Source organism: Leuciscus leuciscus (assembly GCF_965113295.1).
Source record: "Leuciscus leuciscus genome assembly, chromosome: 14".
Classification (NCBI taxonomy): domain Eukaryota; kingdom Metazoa; phylum Chordata; class Actinopteri; order Cypriniformes; family Leuciscidae; genus Leuciscus; species Leuciscus leuciscus.
This window is the reverse complement of record NC_138738.1, coordinates 11,047,846-11,070,987: the sequence shown is the minus strand read 5'-3', so window position 1 is coordinate 11,070,987 and position 23,142 is coordinate 11,047,846. Positions and strand designations below refer to the sequence as shown.

At 38.0% G+C, this 23,142-nt stretch overlaps 3 protein-coding genes across 3 annotated transcripts in view; all 3 read right to left on the bottom strand.

Moving 5' to 3' along the window:
- Positions 1 to 13,660, bottom strand: part of myhb (myosin, heavy chain b) — a 28,873-nt gene extending 15,213 nt beyond the window's left edge. Inside the window, exons 1-40 of the mRNA XM_082137110.1 lie at positions 13,580 to 13,660; positions 13,227 to 13,426; positions 12,924 to 13,067; positions 12,669 to 12,825; positions 12,553 to 12,580; positions 12,341 to 12,446; positions 12,150 to 12,242; positions 11,990 to 12,053; positions 11,807 to 11,905; positions 11,541 to 11,644; positions 11,275 to 11,413; positions 11,063 to 11,181; positions 10,806 to 10,955; positions 10,545 to 10,715; positions 10,149 to 10,455; positions 9,990 to 10,057; positions 9,567 to 9,654; positions 9,302 to 9,419; positions 8,869 to 8,992; positions 8,646 to 8,782; positions 8,304 to 8,559; positions 7,948 to 8,190; positions 7,691 to 7,867; positions 7,445 to 7,590; positions 7,260 to 7,350; positions 6,776 to 7,165; positions 6,576 to 6,702; positions 6,376 to 6,494; positions 6,099 to 6,295; positions 5,833 to 6,016; positions 5,585 to 5,750; positions 5,368 to 5,492; positions 4,978 to 5,286; positions 4,651 to 4,854; positions 4,436 to 4,561; positions 4,113 to 4,283; positions 3,930 to 4,034; positions 3,752 to 3,847; positions 3,522 to 3,653; positions 3,287 to 3,407 (exon numbers count right to left, since the gene is read on the bottom strand). Coding sequence (XP_081993236.1) covers positions 3,387 to 3,407; positions 3,522 to 3,653; positions 3,752 to 3,847; positions 3,930 to 4,034; positions 4,113 to 4,283; positions 4,436 to 4,561; positions 4,651 to 4,854; positions 4,978 to 5,286; positions 5,368 to 5,492; positions 5,585 to 5,750; positions 5,833 to 6,016; positions 6,099 to 6,295; positions 6,376 to 6,494; positions 6,576 to 6,702; positions 6,776 to 7,165; positions 7,260 to 7,350; positions 7,445 to 7,590; positions 7,691 to 7,867; positions 7,948 to 8,190; positions 8,304 to 8,559; positions 8,646 to 8,782; positions 8,869 to 8,992; positions 9,302 to 9,419; positions 9,567 to 9,654; positions 9,990 to 10,057; positions 10,149 to 10,455; positions 10,545 to 10,715; positions 10,806 to 10,955; positions 11,063 to 11,181; positions 11,275 to 11,413; positions 11,541 to 11,644; positions 11,807 to 11,905; positions 11,990 to 12,053; positions 12,150 to 12,242; positions 12,341 to 12,446; positions 12,553 to 12,580; positions 12,669 to 12,825; positions 12,924 to 13,067; positions 13,227 to 13,421 — 5,796 coding nt within the window. The 5' untranslated portion in view covers positions 13,422 to 13,426; positions 13,580 to 13,660 and the 3' untranslated portion in view covers positions 3,287 to 3,386. Of the gene's footprint in view, positions 3,408 to 3,521; positions 3,654 to 3,751; positions 3,848 to 3,929; positions 4,035 to 4,112; positions 4,284 to 4,435; positions 4,562 to 4,650; positions 4,855 to 4,977; positions 5,287 to 5,367; positions 5,493 to 5,584; positions 5,751 to 5,832; positions 6,017 to 6,098; positions 6,296 to 6,375; positions 6,495 to 6,575; positions 6,703 to 6,775; positions 7,166 to 7,259; positions 7,351 to 7,444; positions 7,591 to 7,690; positions 7,868 to 7,947; positions 8,191 to 8,303; positions 8,560 to 8,645; positions 8,783 to 8,868; positions 8,993 to 9,301; positions 9,420 to 9,566; positions 9,655 to 9,989; positions 10,058 to 10,148; positions 10,456 to 10,544; positions 10,716 to 10,805; positions 10,956 to 11,062; positions 11,182 to 11,274; positions 11,414 to 11,540; positions 11,645 to 11,806; positions 11,906 to 11,989; positions 12,054 to 12,149; positions 12,243 to 12,340; positions 12,447 to 12,552; positions 12,581 to 12,668; positions 12,826 to 12,923; positions 13,068 to 13,226; positions 13,427 to 13,579 lie in introns of the transcript that reaches the window.
- A 2,612-nt stretch (positions 13,661 to 16,272) lies between these two features.
- Positions 16,273 to 20,512, bottom strand: arpc4 (actin related protein 2/3 complex, subunit 4). The gene is made up of 6 exons (XM_082137200.1): positions 20,418 to 20,512; positions 19,311 to 19,429; positions 18,999 to 19,110; positions 17,543 to 17,638; positions 17,174 to 17,344; positions 16,273 to 17,081 (listed from the first exon to the last, which is right to left on the bottom strand). The coding sequence occupies exons 1-6, from the start codon at positions 20,418 to 20,420 to the stop codon at positions 17,076 to 17,078; spliced, it is 507 nt and encodes a 168-aa protein (XP_081993326.1). The 5' UTR covers positions 20,421 to 20,512; the 3' UTR covers positions 16,273 to 17,075.
- A 641-nt stretch (positions 20,513 to 21,153) lies between these two features.
- h1-10 (H1.10 linker histone) lies at positions 21,154 to 22,250 on the bottom strand. The gene has a single exon (XM_082137205.1). It carries the CDS (start codon positions 22,154 to 22,156, stop codon positions 21,548 to 21,550), a length of 609 nt encoding a protein of 202 aa, XP_081993331.1. The 5' UTR covers positions 22,157 to 22,250; the 3' UTR covers positions 21,154 to 21,547.
- Between the last annotated feature and the right edge of the window lie 892 nt (positions 22,251 to 23,142).

Sequence of the window (23,142 nt, the reverse complement as noted above, 5' to 3'; positions counted from 1 at the left end):
ATAACAATTCAGCTGAAATTCGCAAAATTTGTTGACATATGACAGAAATAAAGTCAAACTGGTTAGTAATAAGTGAAGGTGGTAGTGCTGTTTTGGAGTTGTTTAATCATCCTCTGCTGAGATCTTCAGAGATTTAATGTTTTCTTTTATTTTCAGTTAATTTAATCTAAGGCTGTGGCTGGAAGTCAGTTGTAGTTCTTGTGGTTGTGCCATGCTCGTCGACACACTTGATCCGTGAGCACTTAACCAAAAAAGGTGCTTCCAATAAATAAATAAAAACTATATTTGTTCCTCTACTTTTTACTTTTGAGATGGCTTCTTTGTTACTCCAGTTTACTCTTGAGATATGATGGAAATATTGTTGCTCCTGTAGGATCAGGACCATCTCAAGTATGGAGTGGGGCCAAGAACATGTTAGAGAGAGCGGGGCCCCCCCCTCGGTCGGTTTGTTCATTATCGTTCCTTGGGTTGGGGGCATATATAAAATATACATATATATATATACATACATACAGTATATTACATAACAGCGCACTATTTGAAGTCCTGAAAATGTATTATTTTGAGCCTTTGTATTCATTCATTTAAAATCAGCTGTAAGATTCAAACTTACATTTCTTAAACTGAGAACCATTACAAATTACAACTGATTTTCCACAAGGGGTTATGAAAATAGTATGCTAATTGGAATGCAGACTGTCATGTTTTGTGCTGGTAGTGTCTCAGAAATGACATACTACATCCAGGATAACCTTGTACGTGGCTTGAGTCATGTGTCTTTCACAAAGAAGGATCTGCCCAATTCCAGCCTTACTGAAGAACCCCCAGATCATCACCAATCCTCCACAAATTTCACAGATACTGTGGGTTGTAGGCCTCTCTAGGGGCCTCATTTATAAAATGTTGTGTAGAAACCATCCTACATTTTGATCTCACGATAATTTCTCGACGTGAGTACGCCTCTCTTCAAGATATGGAATTTATAATTCGCAAATGATCTTGAAATTATGTGCAGCTGAATGGTTTTAGATCTTCGCCTTGTAAACGCCACCTAATTAATGTCATTAACATATAAAAGAGCATCAGTCAACGTCCAAATGCTTTACTTTAGAATGGCGAGTGGCGAGAATTGCTTAGATTTCCAAATACCTGCAGTACTCTGACTTTCTGCCACAAGGAAAAGAGCGTAGGCTTGGTTAGACCCTGACGTAGCGCGAAGCAATTTTTCACGTCAAAGACTGTTTTTATAAATATGAACATTGGCGTGGATTTTAGTGTACGCACACTCTAAAATCAAATCCTTGCATACACACGTTATATAAATGAGGCCCCAGAATAATGCAGATCCGTCTGTGAAGGACGTATGACTCAAGCCACGTACAAGGTTATCCTGGAAGAAAACTTCCTTCTTTCTGCTCTGACGATGTCCTCTAGCTCAAAGGATTGTGTTTTCTTGCAGGACAATGCTTCAGGCCAATAATAATGTGAATGGAGGACCAACAAATCAAGACCCTGTCATGGCCAACCCAATCTCCAGACCTGAACCCTACTGAAAACTTGAATGTGATCACGAGGAAGATGACAACCATAGAAAGTAAGAAGAGTAACATCCGCACACTGAGTTTACAGCTCCAAAAACATTTATTATTAAACAGCGCTGTTTATTAATAAATGTTTTTGGAGCTGTAAACTCAGTGTGCAGACATTCCTCTTCTTCTATGGTTGTAATCTTTTTGTCCTACACCTGAGCTCAGGGGCGGTTCTAGGCCCCTTTTAGGGGGGCTTCAGCCCCATTTCTGTCGTCTCAGCCCCCCTAAATCTGTAATCACCTATTTGAATCATCAGGCCAGGAATGCTTCCTCAAGAAAGTTTTTTAAGTGGGAAGAAAGTGTTTTTAAGTCTTGTCAGTTTAAATATTCAAGTGATTTTAAGCCATTCAAGCACAAGACGCTGGGAAAGAGAACTCAGTACGGTACCGGTGCATTGTGGGTGGTCCAATGGTGGTGGTGGTGGCGCAATGGATAAGACACATGCCTTTGGTGTGAGAGACCCGGGTTCGAATCCACTGTGAGACACCAATGTGTCCCTGAGCAAGACACTTAACCCCTAGTTGCTCCAGAGGCGTGCGACCTCTGACATATATAGCAATTGTAAGTCGCTTTGTATAAAAGCGTCAGCTAAATGAATAAATGTAAAATGTAAAATGTAAATTGTGATAGATCGTTTCTGTGCGGCGTGCACGCACACGCCTGAAGCGTGCACACAGAAATCTGACTGTCAGACAGCACGCGAGTACCGAATTGAGCTCTTTCGCATCTTCTTGAGCAAATATACACAAAATGATGTCAAAAGGCCCGTTGTGACTAGTACCCACTTAACAGAAAATATCGATTGCGTGTCAATGTAAGGTGACATCATTAGGTGTTAAAGTGACAGCAGAACCATATATTATATCTTTTTCAATATGTTAACCAAACAACATAAGAAAAAGAGATAATTACTCACTGCTTTTAACTAAATAACTTATGTAGCTTTGTTCTCGTGCATTTATTTGTGCTTTGACAGTTTACTTGTCTTTAATGTTTGAACTTTATATTAGTTAGGCTAGTATTAGTTTTTACTGTGATGTTGGTACTAAAATGTTGGTATCGTAAGGGTACATAGGTCAAAAACAATGAAAGCAATAACTTTATTTATTTATTTATTTAGGCAAGGCCAGTGAATGTTTTGGCAGGGCAAATAATGATCTAATCTAAAGAAAAAAATCCTTAGTGCCCTGAGTCAATATTTTTGTTGATACATATTCAATGTTTTTTTAGCTAGTTAATAGTGATACTTGTTAATAATGATATAATGACAATTTTCTGTTAGTCAAACTATATCCTACATGTGTACCCATTTGAACTGTGCTGCAGAAAGACTGGTATTGACTTAAGTACCAAACTTCCTAAGTACCAATTTAAGTACAGGTAGGCTGGTACTGGTACCGATTCTCACTGAGGGCTAAGTCCCCCTGAGGATGAAATCCTAGAACCGCCCTTGAGCAATTAAGGTTTGTGATATACATAAAATTTTTGTATTTTTGATTCCATCAAAAGGAAGATGGTCATCAAACAAAGCCGAGCTGCTTGTGCCAAGAGTGGCATATCACCCAACAGCAATGTGACAGACTGAAAGGGAGCATGCCAAGATGCACGAAAGCTGTAGTTGGAAATCAGGGGTATTCCACAAAATATTGCAAGAGAGAGTAAGTCAACATTTTAAATGAAAGAAAAAACTGCAGCCATTGTTGTTTGGTGGGCAACTTTATTGACCACATAACTCAGACATAGCACAAACTCATATTATATGCTTGTTCATTGCTGTCTCTTCTTGAAGGGAGATATTCACTCTGCAACCTCTTTTCCCTACGGGGGAAAAAATAATGCAAGAGTCAAATATTCTGGATTTTTGAGTTTAGTTTCAGTTTTTTTGTATATTCAGAAATCAACAAGTTCTGGATAAATAATTTCCAGAAATACCTTTCCAGCCTCACGACTCTTGGCCCGGAGCTTGTTGACCTGAGACTCAGCGATGTCAGCTCTCTCCTGAGCTTCCTCCATCTCATTCTGCACCTTCCTGTATCTGGTCAGGTGAGTGCTGGCCTGTTCCTCCTGTAGTGGATTTACCCATGCATCAGTAGTTTATGAAATCATCAAACAAAATAATGTCTTGATATTGATTGCATAATACTGTATAATACTGTACTTACAGAATCCTCAGCTTGTCTCTTATACGACTTCACTTTCATCTGAAGTTTGTCCACTAGATCCTGCAGTCTGATTATATTCTTCTTATCCTCTTCAGTCTGTTAAAAAGACTCTGCATTGTAGCTAATGCTGCTCTGTTGACAAACCGTTTCTTTTCAGAGGTCAAGTAAAATAACCTACCTGGTAAGTGAATTCCTTAACTCTTCTCTCATACTTCCGAACTCCTTTTATAGCTTCGGCACCTCTTCTTTGCTCAGCCTCAACCTCACTCTCCAGTTCACGAACCTGAGAATTAGATAGAAAAATTAGATTACAAAAATGCCAGGATTTCATAACCTTTTTACATATTGTACAAAAGAGTACCCTAGCTTCCAGTTTCTGGAGCTGCTTCTTTCCACCCTTCATGGCCAGACTCTCAGCCTCATCCAGACGGTGTTGCAGGTCTTTGACTGTAACCTCCAGGTTCTTCTTCATCCTTTCAAGATGAGCACTCGTGTCCTGCTCTTTCTTCAGCTCCTCTGCCATCATGGCAGCCTGCAATCACACATGAAATGTGACTACAGCTCTTCTCTGTGTTCAGTGGATGTGATTAATTGGGTTTGACTAGATAAAAATGGTTGTAATTCTGTGTACATATGGACATTTAGAACATATCAATGTGTATTTTCTTATAAATAGGCACTCACATCAGTAATAGCTTTCTTAGCCTTTTCCTCTGCATTTCTTGCCTCCTGAACAGCATCATCCACTTCACCTTGGACTTGAATGAAATCTGCCTCAAGCTTCTTCTTGGTGTTGATGAGACTGGTGTTCTGCATATTAGAGAGTAAAACGTGGTTTACCAATTGGTGATATTGTCTAAGAGACAGAGGAAATAAATCAGAAACATTTGAAAACAAACCTGGGAGTGCAAAAGTCCTACACGCTCACTGGAATCCAGCAGTTCCTGCTCGGCCACTTTGCGGCCTCTCTCGGTCTGCTCCAGAGCAACTCTCAGCTCCTCAATCTCAGCCTGCATCAGGTTGTTCCTGCGTTCAACCATAGAAACCTGCTCTCTCATGTCCTCTTGAACCCTCAGAGCATCATCAAGGTGCAGTTGGGCATCCTAATAAAAGATGAATAACTTGTTTCAATAGAATAAGGATTGAAGAGTTTGAGGTTCGGCTTCCATCTGAGGCCAACTACAATTTTTTTAAACAACAAGGTACAAAGAGCTCCACGACTTTACCTTGAGTTGTCCCTGGATGTTCCTGAGCTGTTTCTGAGCTTCAGCAGCCTGGCGATTTGCATGGCTCAGCTGAATCTCCATCTCATTGAGGTCTCCTTCCATTTTCTTCTTGACTCTTAGGGCTTCATTTCTGCTCCTGATCTCAGAGTCTAGAGTACTCTGTATGGAATCAATCACTCTTTGGCTATTCCTTTTTATCTGATCAATCTCCTCATCCTTCTCAGCCAACTTACGATCAATCTCCCCTTTTATTTGGCTTAGCTCAAGCTGGATACGAATAATCTTAGTTTCCTCATGTTCCAGGGTTCCCTAAAGACCAGTAGGACAGCAATAGTTAACAATAGTTAAAAAAAGGATCATGGTAGTTATTCAAAAACACAAAGGAGTTACCTCAGCTTCCTCAAGAGCAGTCTGAATTTCTATTTTCTCTATTTCAACTGTCTTTTTGGCTTTCTCCACCTCATGAATGGTCTTACAAGTTTCACCAAGTTGTTCAGTTAAGTCAGAGATTTCCTCTACAAACAATTTAAAAAACAGAGTATTCACATGCAAGCGTGGAAAATTTTTCTCTCTATTGTCTGCACTTTGTATTTGTGAAAAATCTTACGCTGAAGGTTTTTGTTCTCCCTCTTGAGGGTCTCCAGATGATCCAGGGCTTCTTCATAGGAATTCTTCATCTTAAAAAGCTCTGTACTAAGAGAACGGGCCTCTTTCTGAGCTCCTTCCAGTTCTGCTTGGTTTTCCTCATACTTTTGCTTCCACTCGGCCAGAACCTTGGAAAAAGTCAATTGAATTTGTGATCAAGGACATTATGTTGTTTTACAAAGAAGCTGCAGCTATTAAAACATCCTGTACCTTGTCGAAGTTCCTTTGTTTCTTGTCAAGATTGGCAGCAACAGCATTAGCTCTCTCCACATCAATCATGAGATCTTCAACTTCAGCCTGCAGTCGCTGCTTGGTTTTCTCCAGAGAAGCACACTTTGAGTTCACAGCCTCAAAGGACTCTTCAGCGTCCTGCAAACGCTGAGCAAGCTTTTTCCTTAGAGCAACAATGAAATATTAGTAATTTATACTACTTAATTTTCTGTTGTGAGAACATTTAAACAAAGGATTTAATTTACTTTGCTTCCTCAAGCTCTTCAGTACGCTGAATGGCATCAGTCTCATATTTGGTTCTCCACTGAGCCACCTCACTGTTGGCCTTTGACAAGCTGCGCTGAAGCTCAGATTTAGCCTCCTGTTCTTCCTCGTACTGCTCTCTGAGCAGATCACAGTCATGACGGGAAGATTGGACAGCATGTGCCAGGGCATTCTTTGCCTGAAAAGCAACAAACAAAGCATTATTTGCTAATGTTCCCCTACTTGCTACTAGACGCTTCCAAAATAGTAAACAGTTACCTTGATTTCTTCCTCAATGTGCCTCTTAAACTCTTCAATCTGTTGAGTGAAAGCTTGCTTGCCTCGAGTCAACTGAGTAACAAGAGCCTCTTTTTCCTCTAGCAGACGGCTGAATTCACCTTTTAAAAAGACAGAACATTTCCATGAATCCTTGAAAATGTAGGAAATACCTTCAGTTTGGAGTTCGTATTCAAACATACCATTCTCAGTTGCTAGTCTTGCTCTTTGTGTACTTATATCATTTAGTTGACGGATTGCTTCATCATTTTTGCTCTTAAGTTCACTCAGTTGATCTTCTAGAGTACGGCACATCTTCTCCAAGTTACCCTGAGAGGAAAAATTGCTATAAGTATTACTCTTATATTAAAAATGCAATATTCAGGAAAAACAATTGTCATGCCTTTGATTTGGCAACAGTCTCCATATTGCTTGACAGATCATCAATCTCCATTTTGTATTCGCTTTTCTCTTTTTCTAGCTTCTGTTTCACACGCTGGAGGTTGTCGATCTGCTCTCCCAGCTCTGCCACAGTGTCAGCCTGCTTCTTGCGGAGGGCCGCAGCCGTTGCTTCATGCTGCAAGGTGGACTCCTCCAGATCACGGCGTAGTCTCTGGAACTCAGCCTCACGTTTCTTGTTCATCTCAATCTGGGCAGAAGTGGCGCCACCTGCTTCTTCAAGCCTTTCGCTGATGTCCTCAAGTTCCCTGGAGAGATCCGATCGCTGCTTCTCAACCTTAGCACGAGCAGCACGTTCTGCCTCGATTTCTTCCTCCAGCTCCTCAATGCGGGCCTGAAATAAATGGTGGTAATGATGATGATCAAATTTACTTGAGCCGGATTATGCGATCAGTCATCAACCCTAATGTTATATATTGAGAAGTGACCTGGAGTTCCTTGATCTTCTTTTGATGTTGAATACTAATAGACTGTTCATCCTCAATCTTGCTTAGAAATTGACTTATCTCAAAGTCCTTCCTATAGGAAATAATTGTAACAGATGTATATGATTTACATACCATCAAAAATGTTATTCTCTTCAAAACATTTAATTTAAAAGTTAAAGTCTTACTTCTTTATCTTCTCATCTGATTGTTGCTTGTCATTTTCCAGATCCATAACTGATTCTTGGGTTAGTTTCAGGTCACCCTCAAGCTTTCTCTTGGCTCTCTCAAGGTCCATACGGAGTTTTCGTTCTTGCTCCAGAGAACCTTCCAGCTGTTAAGTAAGATTGCAATATTGCTTTGCCTGGAAGCCATCCATATCTAAACTTAAACCTAAAATAAACCAATATATTGCAGTAAACATTGTGACTTACATCATCCACTTGTTGTTCAAGTTTGGCTTTAGCTTTCGTCAGAGTATTGACTTTGTCCTCCTCTGCCTGCAGATCATCCAAAATTTGCTGATGTGCCTCTTGTAGGGCTTTCTTCTCTTTGGTTAATTTTACAATGCTTTCATCCAGTGAGGACATCTCCTCTGTCAGATTTTTCACCTAATAAAGACATTTTGTGAAATTGTTAGAGTCACATCAGCTCAGACACTTGATGGGAAATATGAGTTAAGAAAGTGAACCTTGTTTTCAGTGGCATGTTTCTCCTTCTCTACTTTGGCCAAGGTAAGCTCTAAATCATCCAGGTCTTTCTTCAGCTCAGAGCACTCGTCCTCTAGTTTTCTCTTCTTGGCTGTCAGTTCAGCATTGATTTCTTCCTCATCTTCTAATCTTTCTGATGTCTCTTTAAGTTTCGCCTCAAACTGGATCTTGCTTTTGATGAGTCCTTCACATCTCTCCTCAGCATCAGAAAGGTTTTCTGATTCCTGTTGATTAGAACATCATTTGTTGTTATTTTTGTTTAAAATTGTGTATTTATTATCTTATAAACATTAATTGCTTATTTGTGATCTTTTCAGGAATCTGCTGAAAAACTCACAGATGCCACTTGTAACTGCAGGTCATTTTTCTCCTGCAACAGAGAAACCATTTTTTCCTCCAGCTCCTTCTTCTTGGCAAGTGCCTTTGCTAGATCCTCCTTCATTTTTTCAAAATTCTCTTTCATGGCTACCATTTCCTTCTCAGTCTCTGCACTCTTCAGGAGAGGCTTGATCTTAAAATACAGCTTCATCCATGGCCAGTGTTTCACATTCATGAATGAGCGGATGTTGTACTGGATACTGTAGATGGACTCTCTGTATAATCAGAAGAAATGGTCAAATGCTGCGTGTGAATATGAAGGTTTACCCCCGACCATATACTACTTAAAGCAAAACCATACCTCCTCTCCATCATTTTGACAAAATATTTCCTCATAACAAATCCGCGACAAAGAGCCTGCGTCATGGTAACCAGCGTAGCTAGTTTTTCATCTCGCAGCTCCTCAAGGGTTCCCAGCAGACCAGCTTTGAAGAACACCTATCACAAATAATCGAGCAATTATTATGAACTATTATCTAAAATTGTAATTTACATAATAAGTCAGGTGCTTTGAAAGTGTGTACCTTGGTGTGTCCAAACTTGTACTGGGTATGATCCACATCAATAGAGCCAAGAAGCTTTTCTGAAGCCTTCTTATTGTCCATGAAATGACCCTCGGGGATGACACTAGCATTCAATACTTTGTATCTGAAACAGAAGTGATTTCATTACATTTCAGTTGAATTTCCATCTGAAGTACCCTTGCACCACAAATGCAAGTGTCATTGTAAATACAGGGCTTTCCTGTAGCTCAAAGAGTATAGCGTTGGCGCTTGCAACGCCAAGGTCATGGGTTAGAACTGATAAGACTGTAAATTTGTTCCTTGAAATGCAATGTAAGTCGCTTTGGATAAAAGTGTCTGCCAAATGCATAAATGTAAATGTAAAATGTAAAAAATAATAATAATAATCCAAGTGCATGACGTCCACATATGGCATGTACTGTATGTAAAATACCTCTGCTTAAAGTCACCATAGAGGATTCTGCTTGGGAAACCTTTTCTACAGATTCTGATTCCTTCCAGTACACCATTACAGCGCAACTGGTGAATCACCAGAAAGTTCTCCATAAGACCTGGAAAATTATACAATGGGATCTTTGTTTAAAACATCAATATTCTTAAACAGGATTCATAGTATTTTTATTACAGCTAAACAGAGGTGATATTGTTGTACTAAGCAGTACGCACTATTTATTATTGGAATAAATAACAATACTTACCAGGTGTTTTTGATTCATTTGGAATCAGGCAGCGCACAAAATGGGGATGTGTGCTCCTCAAATTGGTCATCAGCTTTCCCAAGTTCTCCTGTAAAATTGTGTCCAAAATATGTTGAAATACTTGACCAGAATACAAGTATATACACTCACTGGCCACTTTACTAGGTATTAGGAGATTCTCATCATGGATGTACAGCCGACAAATATCCAGCAACTGTGTGATGCTATCATGTTAATATGGGTAAAAATATCTGAGGATTGTTTCCAGCACCTTGTTGAATCTATGCCTTAAAGAATTAAGGCAAAAGGGGGTCCAATCAAGTACTAACAAGAAGTAGCTAATAAAGTGGCAGGTGAGTGTATATAACTAATATAAGCATTTTTAGAACACATATAAACATAATTAACATAATAAAAACTTACTCTAAACATAGCAGACACTGTCTGAAAGGAACCACCCTTTTTCTTGCCAGCCTTTTTGCCTGCTGCCTCTGTAAAGTACAAATATTATAGATAATAAAAAAAAAAATTTAAATACATAATATTAATACTCTAATATTTATGCAGTAATGTTTTGCAGACCTTCAGTAGAAGCATGAGCAGCATACAGATGAGACAGAAGTTTCAATGAAGCCTTCTGGTACAACTGAACCACAGAGTCATTTAGAGGGTCCTTGTTCTTATCCAGCCAGCCTGTGATGTTGTAATCTACAGTTCCAGCATAGTGCATTAAGGAGAAGTGGGCCTCAGCTTTGCCTTTGGCCGGTTTGGGCTTCTGGAAGGATGGAGTTTTACCAAGATGCTGGTCATGCAGCTTGTTCTTGAAGGTCATGTCTGTTGCTTTGGGGAACATACACTCCTCCTCAAGGATGGAGAAAATACCCATTGGCTGTAAGAAAGAGCACATTTCTTTAAGAAATGACAAGCAAAGCAGTGATGTTAAAAAAAAAAGCACTATATTTCCTGAAATTCTTTTACCTTCTCAATAAGCTCAATGCAAGCGGCCAAGTCCATACCGAAGTCAATGAACTCCCACTCAATACCTTCCTTCTTGTATTCCTCTTGTTCCAGCACAAACATGTGGTGGTTGAAAAACTGTTGCAGTTTCTCATTGGTGAAATTAATGCACAGCTGCTCCAGGCTGTTATACTGTAATTAATATAAATTCAGCACCCGAACCAAGAAGCAAAACCTAAAGCATCAGATCATTTTTATTTATTTACTATTTTATTAACTTACATCAAAGATTTCAAACCCAGCAATGTCAAGTACTCCAATGAAGAACTGTCTAGCCTGCCTGGTGTCCAGCATCTCATTGATTCGGACAACCATCCACAAGAACATTTTCTCATAGACTGACTTGCACAGAGCCATGGCTGAATTATTCACCTAATTTAGAAAAAAAGAATGCTGTTTTATACCATTTCATTTTTATTCATAAAAATTGTGTGATGTAGCATACTGTACATAAATGATGCATTTTTAAATGCACATACCTGAGGAACAGTTTGACCTTTGGTCACATATTCATTCCCGACCTTCACTCTGGGATAACACAAAGCTTTCAGCATGTCAGCAGAGTTCAGTCCCATGAGGTAAGCGATTTTATCAGCCACTGGAAGAAATATTTCAAGAAAATTACTTATATTTGTTCATATTGTGGCTATATATGGATGTTTCTATAGATGAACTTAGATTGAAATCACACCCTCATTTCCATCAGGCTCGGCCTGCTCCTCCCTCTGCTTCTGCTTGAACTTCATGTTCCCATGATGCATCACAGCTCCTGTCAGCTTGTAGATGCCCATTTTCTCCTCAGCCGTGAAGCCCAGAATATCAATGGCTGTCTGCAAGTCGAAAACAATCAAATGTGTATATAACATGTTTAACAAAGTGTATCGGAGATATACTGAGTATACATTCATATGATTATGCATAAAATGTTAAGTGCTCAAACATTTGAGTTCCTCTTACATCAGTTGCAACGAACTCTTCCACATCATCGATGCTCTTGACTGTGATCTGACCATGACTGACCATGGGATAGTCGTATGGGTTAGTGGTGATCAGAAGAGCCTCTGTAAGAGAATTAGGATTTTTTTATTTTTTTTATTTTAAAGGACTTTATACTGCTAAAAAATATCACAATATCTGTTCTTGCAGTCTTTGGAAAAACTGTATTAAATTTGAATTATATTTTGAAAAATATGATCCTAATGTAAGAATGTCCAGTTTTTTACCCAGCAGTTCTGGCTTATGGCCAGTGCAGAGCTGGTAGAAGATGTGGTAGCTTCTCTCAGCAGACAACTGGTAAGTTACCCTGGACTTTTCCAGCAGATCTACGGATCAGTAACATAATTATCAAAAGAATAAAAGGAATGTCTACATTAATCAACTGAATTGTGAAAGAATAAAGGACTCACAAGTTTCAATATCAGCTGAGGCCAGTTTTCCAGTGGTGGCAAAATGAATTCTGATAAATTTACCCTGGAGATTTTACCAGAGGTAAGATTAATTAGATAACAATTTTCCATTACAGAATCAAAACACACAGTGGAGCGATGCAGTTGACTCAGAACTCACAAAGCGGGAAGAGTTGTCATTCCTCACAGTCTTGGCATTTCCATAGGCTTCCAGCAAGGGGTTGGCTGCAATGATTTGATCCTCAAGCGACCCCTGATGTGTACAGAATGTGGCAGACATACCAGTCAAATAAGTGTTCTCATATTTGCTCCATCCTCATTATCATATTGACAGACAAATACTATATATACCTGCATTTTTCCAGGCTCTACTTTCTTCTGTCCAGATACAGCGATTGTCGCAAAATACTGGATGACACGTTTGGTGTTCACAGTCTTTCCTGCACCAGATTCTCCCCTGAAAATAAAATAATGCAACATAAAATGTCTCCAGTTTCTTTGATGCTATATTTAATTATAAGATCAAATAATCCTTCAAATTGAAAAATCTGAAAAATATTCACGTGATCAAGATCGACTGATTGTCACGATCTACAGAGAGTGAGAGACATTTGATTTTACCATACAAAGTATATATGGATAAAAAAATCATAATCTATTTTCTTCCACTAGCTCATACCAGTGAGCATGAACTGATAGGCGTTGTCAGAGATGGAGAAGATGTGAGGTGGGGCTTCAACTCTTTTTTTGCCCCTGTAGCCTGACACGACTACTGAATCGTACACCGGGAGCCACTTGTAGGGATTCACAGTGACGCAGAACAACCCGGAGTAGGTCTGCAAGAGAGGTTGGTAAAACTCAGTTGCAACTTTCAGTTACACAGACATTTTAGTTGAAGTAAAACAGTATAACAAGTACTCTTCATTTTACTTACGTAGATCATCCATGCTGCATAACGCTCTTTGAGGTTGTACAGCACAGTGGGTTCACTGAGGTGGGTCATCATGGCCATGTCCTCGATCTTATCAAACTTGGGGGGATTCATTGGGTGAATTTCATCCTCTTTCACTGTGATGGTCTTTAAAGAAAAAGAAAAGGGAAAAAAAAAGGCAAATGATAAACCACTGAGAGGCCGAAGATGTTTTTTCAGAAGGCAACCTCCTGAGCTTAATATGAAAATTAGAAAAAATACTAAATTCAGATTAAATTGCTTTTAGCTGCAAACCTCTCAACTTACTTTGCCGCACAGAGTTTTGACAGTGGCTTTACCACCCTCTTTGCTGATTAGCGCCCCTTTGAGGTACATCTCTTGTGGTTCAGTCACAAAGTAAGCTGTCTTTGCATCAAACGGTGCGTTCTGAGCCTCAATTCTCTCCCTCTCTGGCTTCCGGAGGTAAATAGCCGCCTGGCCAAAGCAATCCAACTCACTCATGGTTGCTATTTAGTGGACAGAAAGACTAAACATTAAAGACTTACATTAAGCCAGTAACTGAAATAGTAAGTGGTTCAACATAAAAATAAATAAAAAAAGATTAATATTAGAATAATGTAAAGGAATTTTGCTTTATGGGGTCAAATAGTAGATTTTACCTCCTTTCCAGTCAGCAGAAGTGATGAGAACAATCTAAAAAAAAAAAGACAATCCTTCAGTACGCACATCTTAGCAGGTTTTCATTTATGCACACAGAATGGATGTAATTGACTTCTTAAACTTTTAGGATTTAGACTCTTGATTTGATCAATGTTTTTAGTTCGACTCACCTACTTGAAGTCAGCCTCAGTAAATAGATTCCCACTCAACTTCTTGTTTTATAGAGCACAACATGTTCAGTCAGCAAAACAGTCCCTCTCTATTTGGTGTTTGGACTGCCCTCAATTCCACATCTCTCTCTGGAATATATTATTTTTATCTGATGATAAATCTAAAGTGATTTTGAATAGAGTATAGCAGGTCTGTTACAATATTCTTAAAAACAGTGTGGAAGCTTTGCATATCAAAGACATGCACGAAACAAGCATTTTCCATTTTGTGTGATCAATATGATAGAAAACGCATCGAATAATATCATTAGTCATATGAGAAGAAAACCTTGATGCTCTGTAACAAAATGTATACACTGTTTTAAAATGTATAGCAATGCAATGGTGTAATTGTGTCAAATCAGTCTTCACAATGTCTCTTGGCAATATTGGGCTTCTCTCTTTAGCTGAGGTGAGCCTGTAAATGTCACTTGTATAATGTTGCCAATTCCTTCCAAGCATACATTTGATAAAAGACATGAAATTATCGATTTTGAAATTAGATGCATTAGCACACAGACAAGATGTAAAAGTGACCATAAGCTGCTAACTGAATCTTTTTTTTTTCCTTTTTTTTTTTCATTTAGCCTTTTATTCTTTCTGTGATGCTCTTAAAAAACACCATTGTTGACTTTTTATATTTAAGCATACACGCCTTGTAATTTGTAAGGATTTCTTCATCACAGAGAAGACAGCTATGTTCAAGACAAAACAGCATTTCCAGTTTGATATCTAGTGTTTAAAACACAATAGTTGTTACAGTTGTTTGTATTTTTATGGTGTAGAGGGCGACATCATCTCTGCCAACTTTCCATCTTGACCCATCTCTTGTTGTTCTCAAAGTTCTTCATGCCCATTCAAGAAGGGATTATCCTTGAGATGGGAAACAAGATAGGGGTAAAAGGGGAAAGTGCTGAAAAAATTTGAAGGAGTTTATCCATGAGGGTGAGCTCATCTCCTCAAATGGATATATGATATTTTGAATTTCACATTATCTTCTTATAAGGGTTAAGAACAAATATAGACACACTCATGCAGCTGGCCTTTGAAAACAACCAATTATAAGACCACAGTAACTGGAGGGGCAGGCTGGGGTCACTTGTGTTTTTAGGGGGCACATTTTAACATTTATCTTAAAGGGATATTTTACCTAAAAGTTAAAATTCTGTCATCATTTACTCGCCCTCATGTCGTTCCAAATATTACTTTCTTCTGTTGAACATAAAGGAAGAAAATATCTCTTTGTTTTGTTTTTTCATCCATACAATTGACGTCAAGAGGCACCGAAACAGCTATGATATAAAACAGTTATGACATAACACACTTTTTAATATCTATATTTCTGAATCTCTAAACTTGACACATTCTATATAATGCAAAACAAATTGATAACAAAACAAAAACAATCTGCAGCCTAATCTTACAGAGCGGACTCTTAACAAAGTTTGCATAGTCATGATTGTTAAATATATTTTGTTAAAAAAAAAAAAAAACCTAACACTGTATAAGCAACACTGGACAATTGGATATATTAATATTATTTATCACTATATGTGAACATGACTGCAATTTAATATTTTCTTTTTCCTGTATCTCTTTCTCTGTGGTATGAAATTGTGCTGAAAATGTGATAGTGATGGGTTGCTCATGATCAGTTTGTTCATCATTGCGTTAGTCATCATTTTTCTTTGGCTGCATTATTATGACTTCCTAATTTGGAATATGATCAAAGATTGCATATGTGGATGTGATCAGAGAAATTAGCTATTGCAAAATATACATTTTAACTACGCTCAAATGAACAAAATGTTCAAACAAAATATTTATTTTCCTAGTTTGAAGAACATTTTAATAATCTAAATGACCTTTTTCCAAAGAACCTTTTGCACTATGGAACAGTTCCATGGATGTTTAAAGTTCTTCATGGAACCATTGATGCCAATGAAGAACCTTTATTTTTTAAGTGAGTAATGTCGACTCTACTTCAAATGATCAGTCAAATGATAATTTGTATCATATGCATTATAGAGCTTTATTATTCTCTTTAAATGGCAGATCCCTATTCATTTCTTTTTATAAGTTAATAAATCAAAATATATAAAGCTAAAAAAAAAAAAATGGATTACACCAATGTCTTAGAACCTCAATTAAAATTCTAAGCTTATATCTAAATCATGTGACATTAGAAAGGTATCTGTCCTCAGCTGTAGGTTTATAAACATTTATATACTGTATATAGATTACATTATATATTGGAATCTTGTGATGGTCTGAAATGTTCTCTTTTTTTAAATATCAGAAAGAAAAAAAAAGGTAAATATAGTGTGCCGCATATCAAATAGTTACTGACCTTCTCAGGCTCTTCAAACATGGGCCATCATTGTACACATATTGTAATATCCAAAATGCACAAAAGATAGACTGAACTTACCGCAAAAACAATGAACCAAGAGCTGTCATTCCCCACAGTACACAACACAATATAAGCAATAAAGGGATTTATTCAGCATCATTATTATGATATGGTTTACAAGATCCATGTGCACCAGCATGAGTTTTTGTTTTTTTTAATCAAAACTCAACATGAAAAATTGTCATTTTAACAGTATACATATTATAAAAAACAATGACAAAACAAACATTAAATTATTGGAACAACATTTTCCTTTGTGCTCACGACCATCGATGAGGTTTCATCTTTAAAGACCCACCCTGATTTTAAGGTTTATAAGAAAGGCAGAGGTAAAATGAGTCTATCCTTTTAAATATGTACAGTATGTACTCATTAATATTCATGAGCACAAGGAAAAGCTGAGGCATTTTCAGAATATTGCAACATTGCGAGCGCTTTACTACTACTAAATAATAACAAAGGGATCTGGGATAAGATGAAAAGAGATAGAATACACAAATGGAATTGCAGAGTGTGAGAACAAAATACTTTTAAAACAAAATTAGGCCATTAGCAATTGTTAAAAAAAAAAAGAAAAGAAAAGAGAAGAGAGGGGCAAAAATAGTCAACCAAAGAAGTAAAACAGAACAAAAGGAGTACCGTGCCTGTCTGTGAACTCCATCACTCTGCGCTAAAGTTACAATACTGCAATACTCTGAATTCATTCCTGACAGACGGCACCATCTGAATTCAGTTGTTCCACCTCTGGCGGTGGTCCAGGAATCAAATCACACCTTAACTACTTCCCCACTGGCCCCAAAACTCTCCATCGGTTTTTCCAGAGACCAAGGTGACACAGGTATTGCAGCCAGCAGAGGGTGTACTGATCATTTCCTAAAACTGTTGAGCACCAAAGGAATATAGAGAAAGAGAGGTTATTGGTGTGACAGTGAAGTTCTCATTCTATTAAATAGTATTACAGAAGAACTCACATTTTTGAGGAACTCCTCTGCAACTATGCGAGCCCTGGCGTTGACTGACAGTTTCATCTCACTGATTTCCTTATCGATCTCCTCCATAAAATTGATGACAAAGTCCACTAACTTATGCTTGTACATTTGTTCTGTGTGGAAGTTAGTAATGAGGAAACTGATGTCATATCCCTGACCAAAAAAAAGGAAGGTTTAGATGTTTGTAAGCAAGATTATATTTTAGATAGCAGCAAAACAATTAGCAAAAGGACAGCACTGTAAACAATCAGTGAAAAACGTGAAGCAAAATAACACATGCAAAGCAAACACCAGGGTTTTTAACAACAGAAATAGTGTAAGTCTCTTCCTCTGTTCTTTGCTCTCCCTCACCTCCACAGCTTTTCTCCGCAGGATGAAGAAGTTCTCGGCTCTCATCATCATGAAGCGCATGAACTTGTGACACAGGATCTTCTCGATCTCATCAGCCTTCAATGGACCAGTTGAGGTGCATCATCCAATCACAGACCATTAAAGATATAAACAACTCATCAAATTGGATTCTTAGCTTGTTATAATATATAGTATGCATAGCTCATATAATGGCCTACACCTGTGGTTTTCAACACAACCATACGGAATAAGATATTTTTGTCCTTCTGGTGTAATAATAACAAAACTGCTTTTTTTATTAACATAAATTGGAAGTATTGATACATTAATCAACCATGATTACATGTTGATTGTTTGTGCTTTTTAGTATTTTAATTTAGATTAGTTAAATTATTTTGAAAATATCAATAATAATTTATTCACTTAAAGGGATAGTTCACTTTGAAATAAATTTTTGGTATGTTTTAGCTTACCTCAAGGGCATCCAAGATGTAGGTGTCTTTTTTTCCGCAGTAGTTTCAATTTTGATATTTTTAGGTCAAACCGTTCTTGTCTGTCAGTCATATAATGCAGGTCTATGGTCACCACCTCAAAGAGCATGCACAGAGTCCAAATTAAAACAATTCCCCATCGTCCAAATTAAACGAAACGAGCGGTTTGTGTGAGAAAACGAACAGTATTTATATCGTTTTTACCTCTTATACGCAGCCATGTCGAAGTGATCTGATCTGATGTGTACGCAGACTGGTGCATAGATATATACACTAGATGTCGCCTTAAAGACATTCGTTCCAATGAACTGCCGTAGACAAGGCGACATCTAGTGTGTATATATCTATGCACCAGTCTGCGTACACGTCAGATCAGATCACTCGGACATGGCTGTGTATAAGAGGTAAAAACGATATAAATACTGTTCGTTTTCTCACACAAACCGCTCGTTTCGTGTCTTAGGCCATCAATGTGTACTTACGATGGGGAATTGTTTTAATTTGGACTCTGTGCTTGTGTTTTGAGATAATGACCATAGACCTGCATTATATGACTGACAGACAAGAACGGTTTGACCTAAGAATATCAAAATTGAAACTACTGCGCAAAAAAAGACACCTACATCTTGGTTGCCCTTGAGGTAAGCTAAAACATACCAAAAATTAATTTCAAAGTGAACTATCCCTTTAAATCCTGTGGCCCCCATGGAAGTTTGCAGCGGCCCCCTAGTGGCCTACTAGGGTTGAGAACCACTGGCATGCTGCGTTCAGTGGTCTAAATGTGTTAATTTCAAGAAGTCAGAGTGAAACCAACCTCCCTCGCTTGTCTCATCACCACAACACTTCTCTTTTTGTATTTTTAGTTGCATTTTCAGTATTCAATATGTATAAATATTTAAAGACTCTCAGATATCTCAAAAAGGACAGTAAGAATGAGTTTAGAGCAAAACAGCAAATGAACTTGCCTGTTTGACAGCAATGCTGACTCGCACAGAGTTGATGGACCCTTCAATCAGAACCTTCTCTTTATCATTCCTACTGATCACAACAGGCTGAAGCAAAAGCTCTTTACTGCTCCTGGTGAGATGATTAGATAAAAATGGTATAAATGTGCTGTATACTGCAAACTTATGCTAGTATGCGCTTTCAAACTATCTATAACCTAATGGTTCATATCACACTTTAAGATGAGGTCATGTAGGCCACTCACTATATGAACCATGTAACTTTTACACACAAATAAAACACACATGCAAACAACAGTCACATACACTTACCGGACTTCAACCTCAGGTTTGTTGTGTCTTTCAACCACCTGTGAGGAGAAGTTTTCCAGACAGAGAGCTGCCTGCAGTGTAGCACGCACCGCATTCAGGTACGGACGCAGAGTCGCCGTCTGACAAAACAAACAAACTAAATCAGTACTCAGGACTCATGAGGATGATGAACCATGTCTGCAACCTCACAGCAAGCAAGCACGTCGCAAATGGCTCATAACTTCTACTTTAATTGTTCCACACACGCCTGAACCTGCAGGGGAATTCTTGGGATACTGTCCTCCTCCACAAGCCCTCCGAAAAAGAAAAAAAACTATGCTCTACATCAAGTCAACCTGCAAACACTATGAATCTCTTTCTAGACTGCCTGAAGCCTGTCACTTCCTGAACTTAAACGCAAGTCATGGAGGAAGTGCATACCCTTCTGCATGAAAAAGTATACATTTTTAAAACACTGACCCTGTGGGCTTCCTTAAACTTTGAAAGAGCTCACTGCATTGAACTAGATACTGAAAAATACAGTTGTCTGTACACATAATTAATATTTCTAAGGCAAGTAGCAAATGTTGTTATACTGAATAGATGCGATGAGCACCTATATTACATGTACTTGTCATATTTTGAACAGAGGCAATGAACACAGGAGTAAACGGCAACCAGATCGATAGATGTGCACTTGTACACGCGTTTATACAAAAAATGTAACAATACTGAGGAATAGCAGAACGAGAAAACACAGATATATTTGATAATAAAGGGCTGCATACTAATGATTTGCTCGCTGTTAATATACAGTATGAAAAGAGATCAATTTGAGTTGGCTTGCCCGTGATACACAAACCCTAGATTACAAAGCGCTGGGAATGTTACAACATACTAAATGTGAAACGTCAAATAACTATCAGTCAACCTGCGACTGGAGAATATGGGTGGGGATGTTAGCTAGTGATTTAGCCCTAACGTTACGTGCCTTCATTTCAATGCAGAAACAAACACCAGCAATCAGGGGTTTGCGAGACGACGATGTTATTAATCATTAAATGCTATATATATACAAAATAAAATGTATCTCTTTTTTTTTCTCGAAGTGCTAAATGGAAATCTTACCATTTCTGTGTACCCGTTGGAGAAGACGGAAGTGCTACAAACACCGGGCGACTTCCGCGAATAAAGCCACTCATCGGAAGATACCAACTTTTCACTAAATAGGGGTGACGAGTATATAATACTAACGGATTTTTTTTTTTTTTTTTTTTTTTTTGGCATGCTGTTGAAATTATGCCTTTAAGTGCTTCATTAGCTGGCATTACTCATGAATGATGCATTATTAGTTTGACATTGAGATGCATACGCTGTAGTTTACAGTGATACGAAATAGATACGATATCATTGTTGTTGAAACTCAAATTTATCATGCAGTTCCACACAAATTAATAATAAGTAACGTGCTTGCTTGTAGACAAATTAAATATATATTTATATATATATATATATTTGCCACAAGTTGCAGAAGAGGAAGATCTGACCAGGGTTAGTGGTGGCAGCCACTTTTTTATTTGTATACAGTACTCTTTTATCTTCATTGCATTACCCCCTAATCATTTTGGATCATATTCTTCATGAGGGTAAAAAATTAATATAAAATTACATTATAGAACTTTTCCCTTTTTATAAAATATTTTGCTCTGATGATTTCAATTTATTTTGTATTGCCACTCTTTATACTGTTTATATGCATAACTGCTCATGGTAATAAAATGAAATTGAATAATTTATCTAATCTTCGTATGTCTGTTGTTTTTAAGGCATCACCATTTTTCATGCATCAAGAAGGTTGAAGTCATTTGTATTTTAAAAACAGAAGTTTATTTGGACATTTTTGCTTTTTGCAGTACAGAAACAATACATATGCAGAGCAAAAAAAAACAAAAAAAAAAACACTGTTCTAATGCTAACTTATATTTACAAAGCGTTTCTTGTCGTCTAGTTAGTAGGTTAGTACAAGCATCCTGTTTAGTACATCAGACAAAAGCATGACGTCTCACAGAAACTAAAGTGGGTGTGTCTCTAAGAAGCAGTTTCTAGAACAACTGCACCAAACCCCAAATTAGCTACAGCATAACCTAAAATCAACAACAGCGATATTTTTAAAGAATATAGTCCAAATAATTATTTAAAAAACTCTTCTTGCCAAGAAGCTATATACAAAAATATAATTATCCAATTCAGGAGAAAGTCTATTTTGTTTGCTTTGCCTTGGTTGCCTTCTTCACCGCGACTTTTGGCTTTTTTGCAGCTGCTTTCTTCGGTTTGGCAGCGACTTTCTTTACAGCAGTCTTCTTCGTCGTCTTCTTTTTAACTGAGCTTTTCTTGGCGCTCTTCTTTGCACTCACTTTCTTGGTCACGGCTTTTTTGGACGTCGCAGACTTGGCAGGCTTTTCCGTCTTCTTGGCACTTTTCTTTGGCTTTTTCTCAAATTTCTTTTTATTGAGCTTGAATGAGCCGTTGGCCCCCAGTCCCTTGACCTGCACGAGCGTGTCGTTGAGCAGGAGCGCGCGGATGGAATAGCGCAGATACATGCGACCGTTCTGCTGATCAAACCAGCTCACTTTCTTCGCTTCATTGTATATCTTGAAAAGCGATGAGCCGTTTTTCTCGCCCAGGGTTCGGATCGCATCAGTGACGAGCTGGCTGTACTTGCCGGGCCCCTTACTCTTCTTTTTCTTCTTTTTAGCTGGAGAAGCACTTACGACGGGCTTTGCCTTATTTCCCGATGCCTTCTTTGTTTTGGTTGCTGCTGGAGTAGGGACTTGGGCGGGTGCTGATTCTTCGACCTCAGTAGACATGATCAAACTTAATGTGAAAATGTGTTGTTGTTGTTTTTCCGAGAACGCGAGAATATCAGCTCAGAGACGCGAGCATCATCTCAGAGGTTTGAATCATCAGATTTAACTGCAATACGCGGACGTGATTGAACACAACAACACACTCGGCCGAGGCGCATATGGAGTTGTGTTTTCTTCCACGACTTTGAGAGATATTATCTTGTTAATTTAAAATACATTATGATTTTAAATGACTCATGATGGAAGTGTAAAAGCTGCTCTTTCCGCGAGTGTTTAAAATTGATCAAATAAACGCAAAACGTTGGCGCGAGAAAGCAAAGAAAAGATCTTGCCCACATAATGCCGTGCGATTTGGGGTAGGGGCACCTACTTTGCGAGCGAAAACCTTTTTATGGATATGCAGTCCGTTCGTGCATTAAACTTGCTATGAAAATGTAGAAAGTAAAGATTCTAGAATGATACTACATAGTCCGCGATTACAAAATTACTTATAGATACAAGCAGTTTAAATTACCTCAACTAACACATAAAACGCCCTCGCGTGGCTGTGTATTGGCAAACTTTTTCTTTGCAGTTCTCTTTCCTGGTGACTTTACATTGTGTATTCTTCTGTGCCTATTTGTGAAACTTGGATTTTTGCACAAATAAAGACATGAAACGTAGTGTATTTGATATGCTGTTTTACACAAGTCATCACACTTAATGTTTTCAATTGTTTATTATATCAAAGGTGTTGCAAGAATTATTATTTAACTAGGCTAAAATGTAAAACTTTCTAGGGCATTTTGATAAATCAATGGGCCATAGCCTATTGTTTAAATCAATCCAAAAAAAAAAAAAAAGAGTAAATGATAATAATTTAAAGTTTTGTTTAGAAGCGAGTCTAACAATGGGGCATTTTTCTGAATGTTGCGGAATCCGCCCCTAGTTTGGTATGAGTTTGTCTTTTACTAACTTCAGGGGTTGCCACAGTGTAGCCTACATTT

Coding starts and splice junctions, on each gene's coding strand:
- arpc4 (XM_082137200.1), bottom strand. Junction 19,111..19,310: donor AAACCTGAGGTTGAAGTCCG/GTAAGTGTATGT, acceptor TCATCTCACCAG/GAGCAGTAAAGAGCTTTTGC. Junction 17,345..17,542: donor TGCGGAGAAAAGCTGTGGAG/GTGAGGGAGAGC, acceptor TTTTTTGGTCAG/GGATATGACATCAGTTTCCT.
- h1-10 (XM_082137205.1), bottom strand. CDS start 22,156: ATGTCTACTGAGGTCGAAGAATCAGCACCCGCCCAAGTCCCTACTCCA.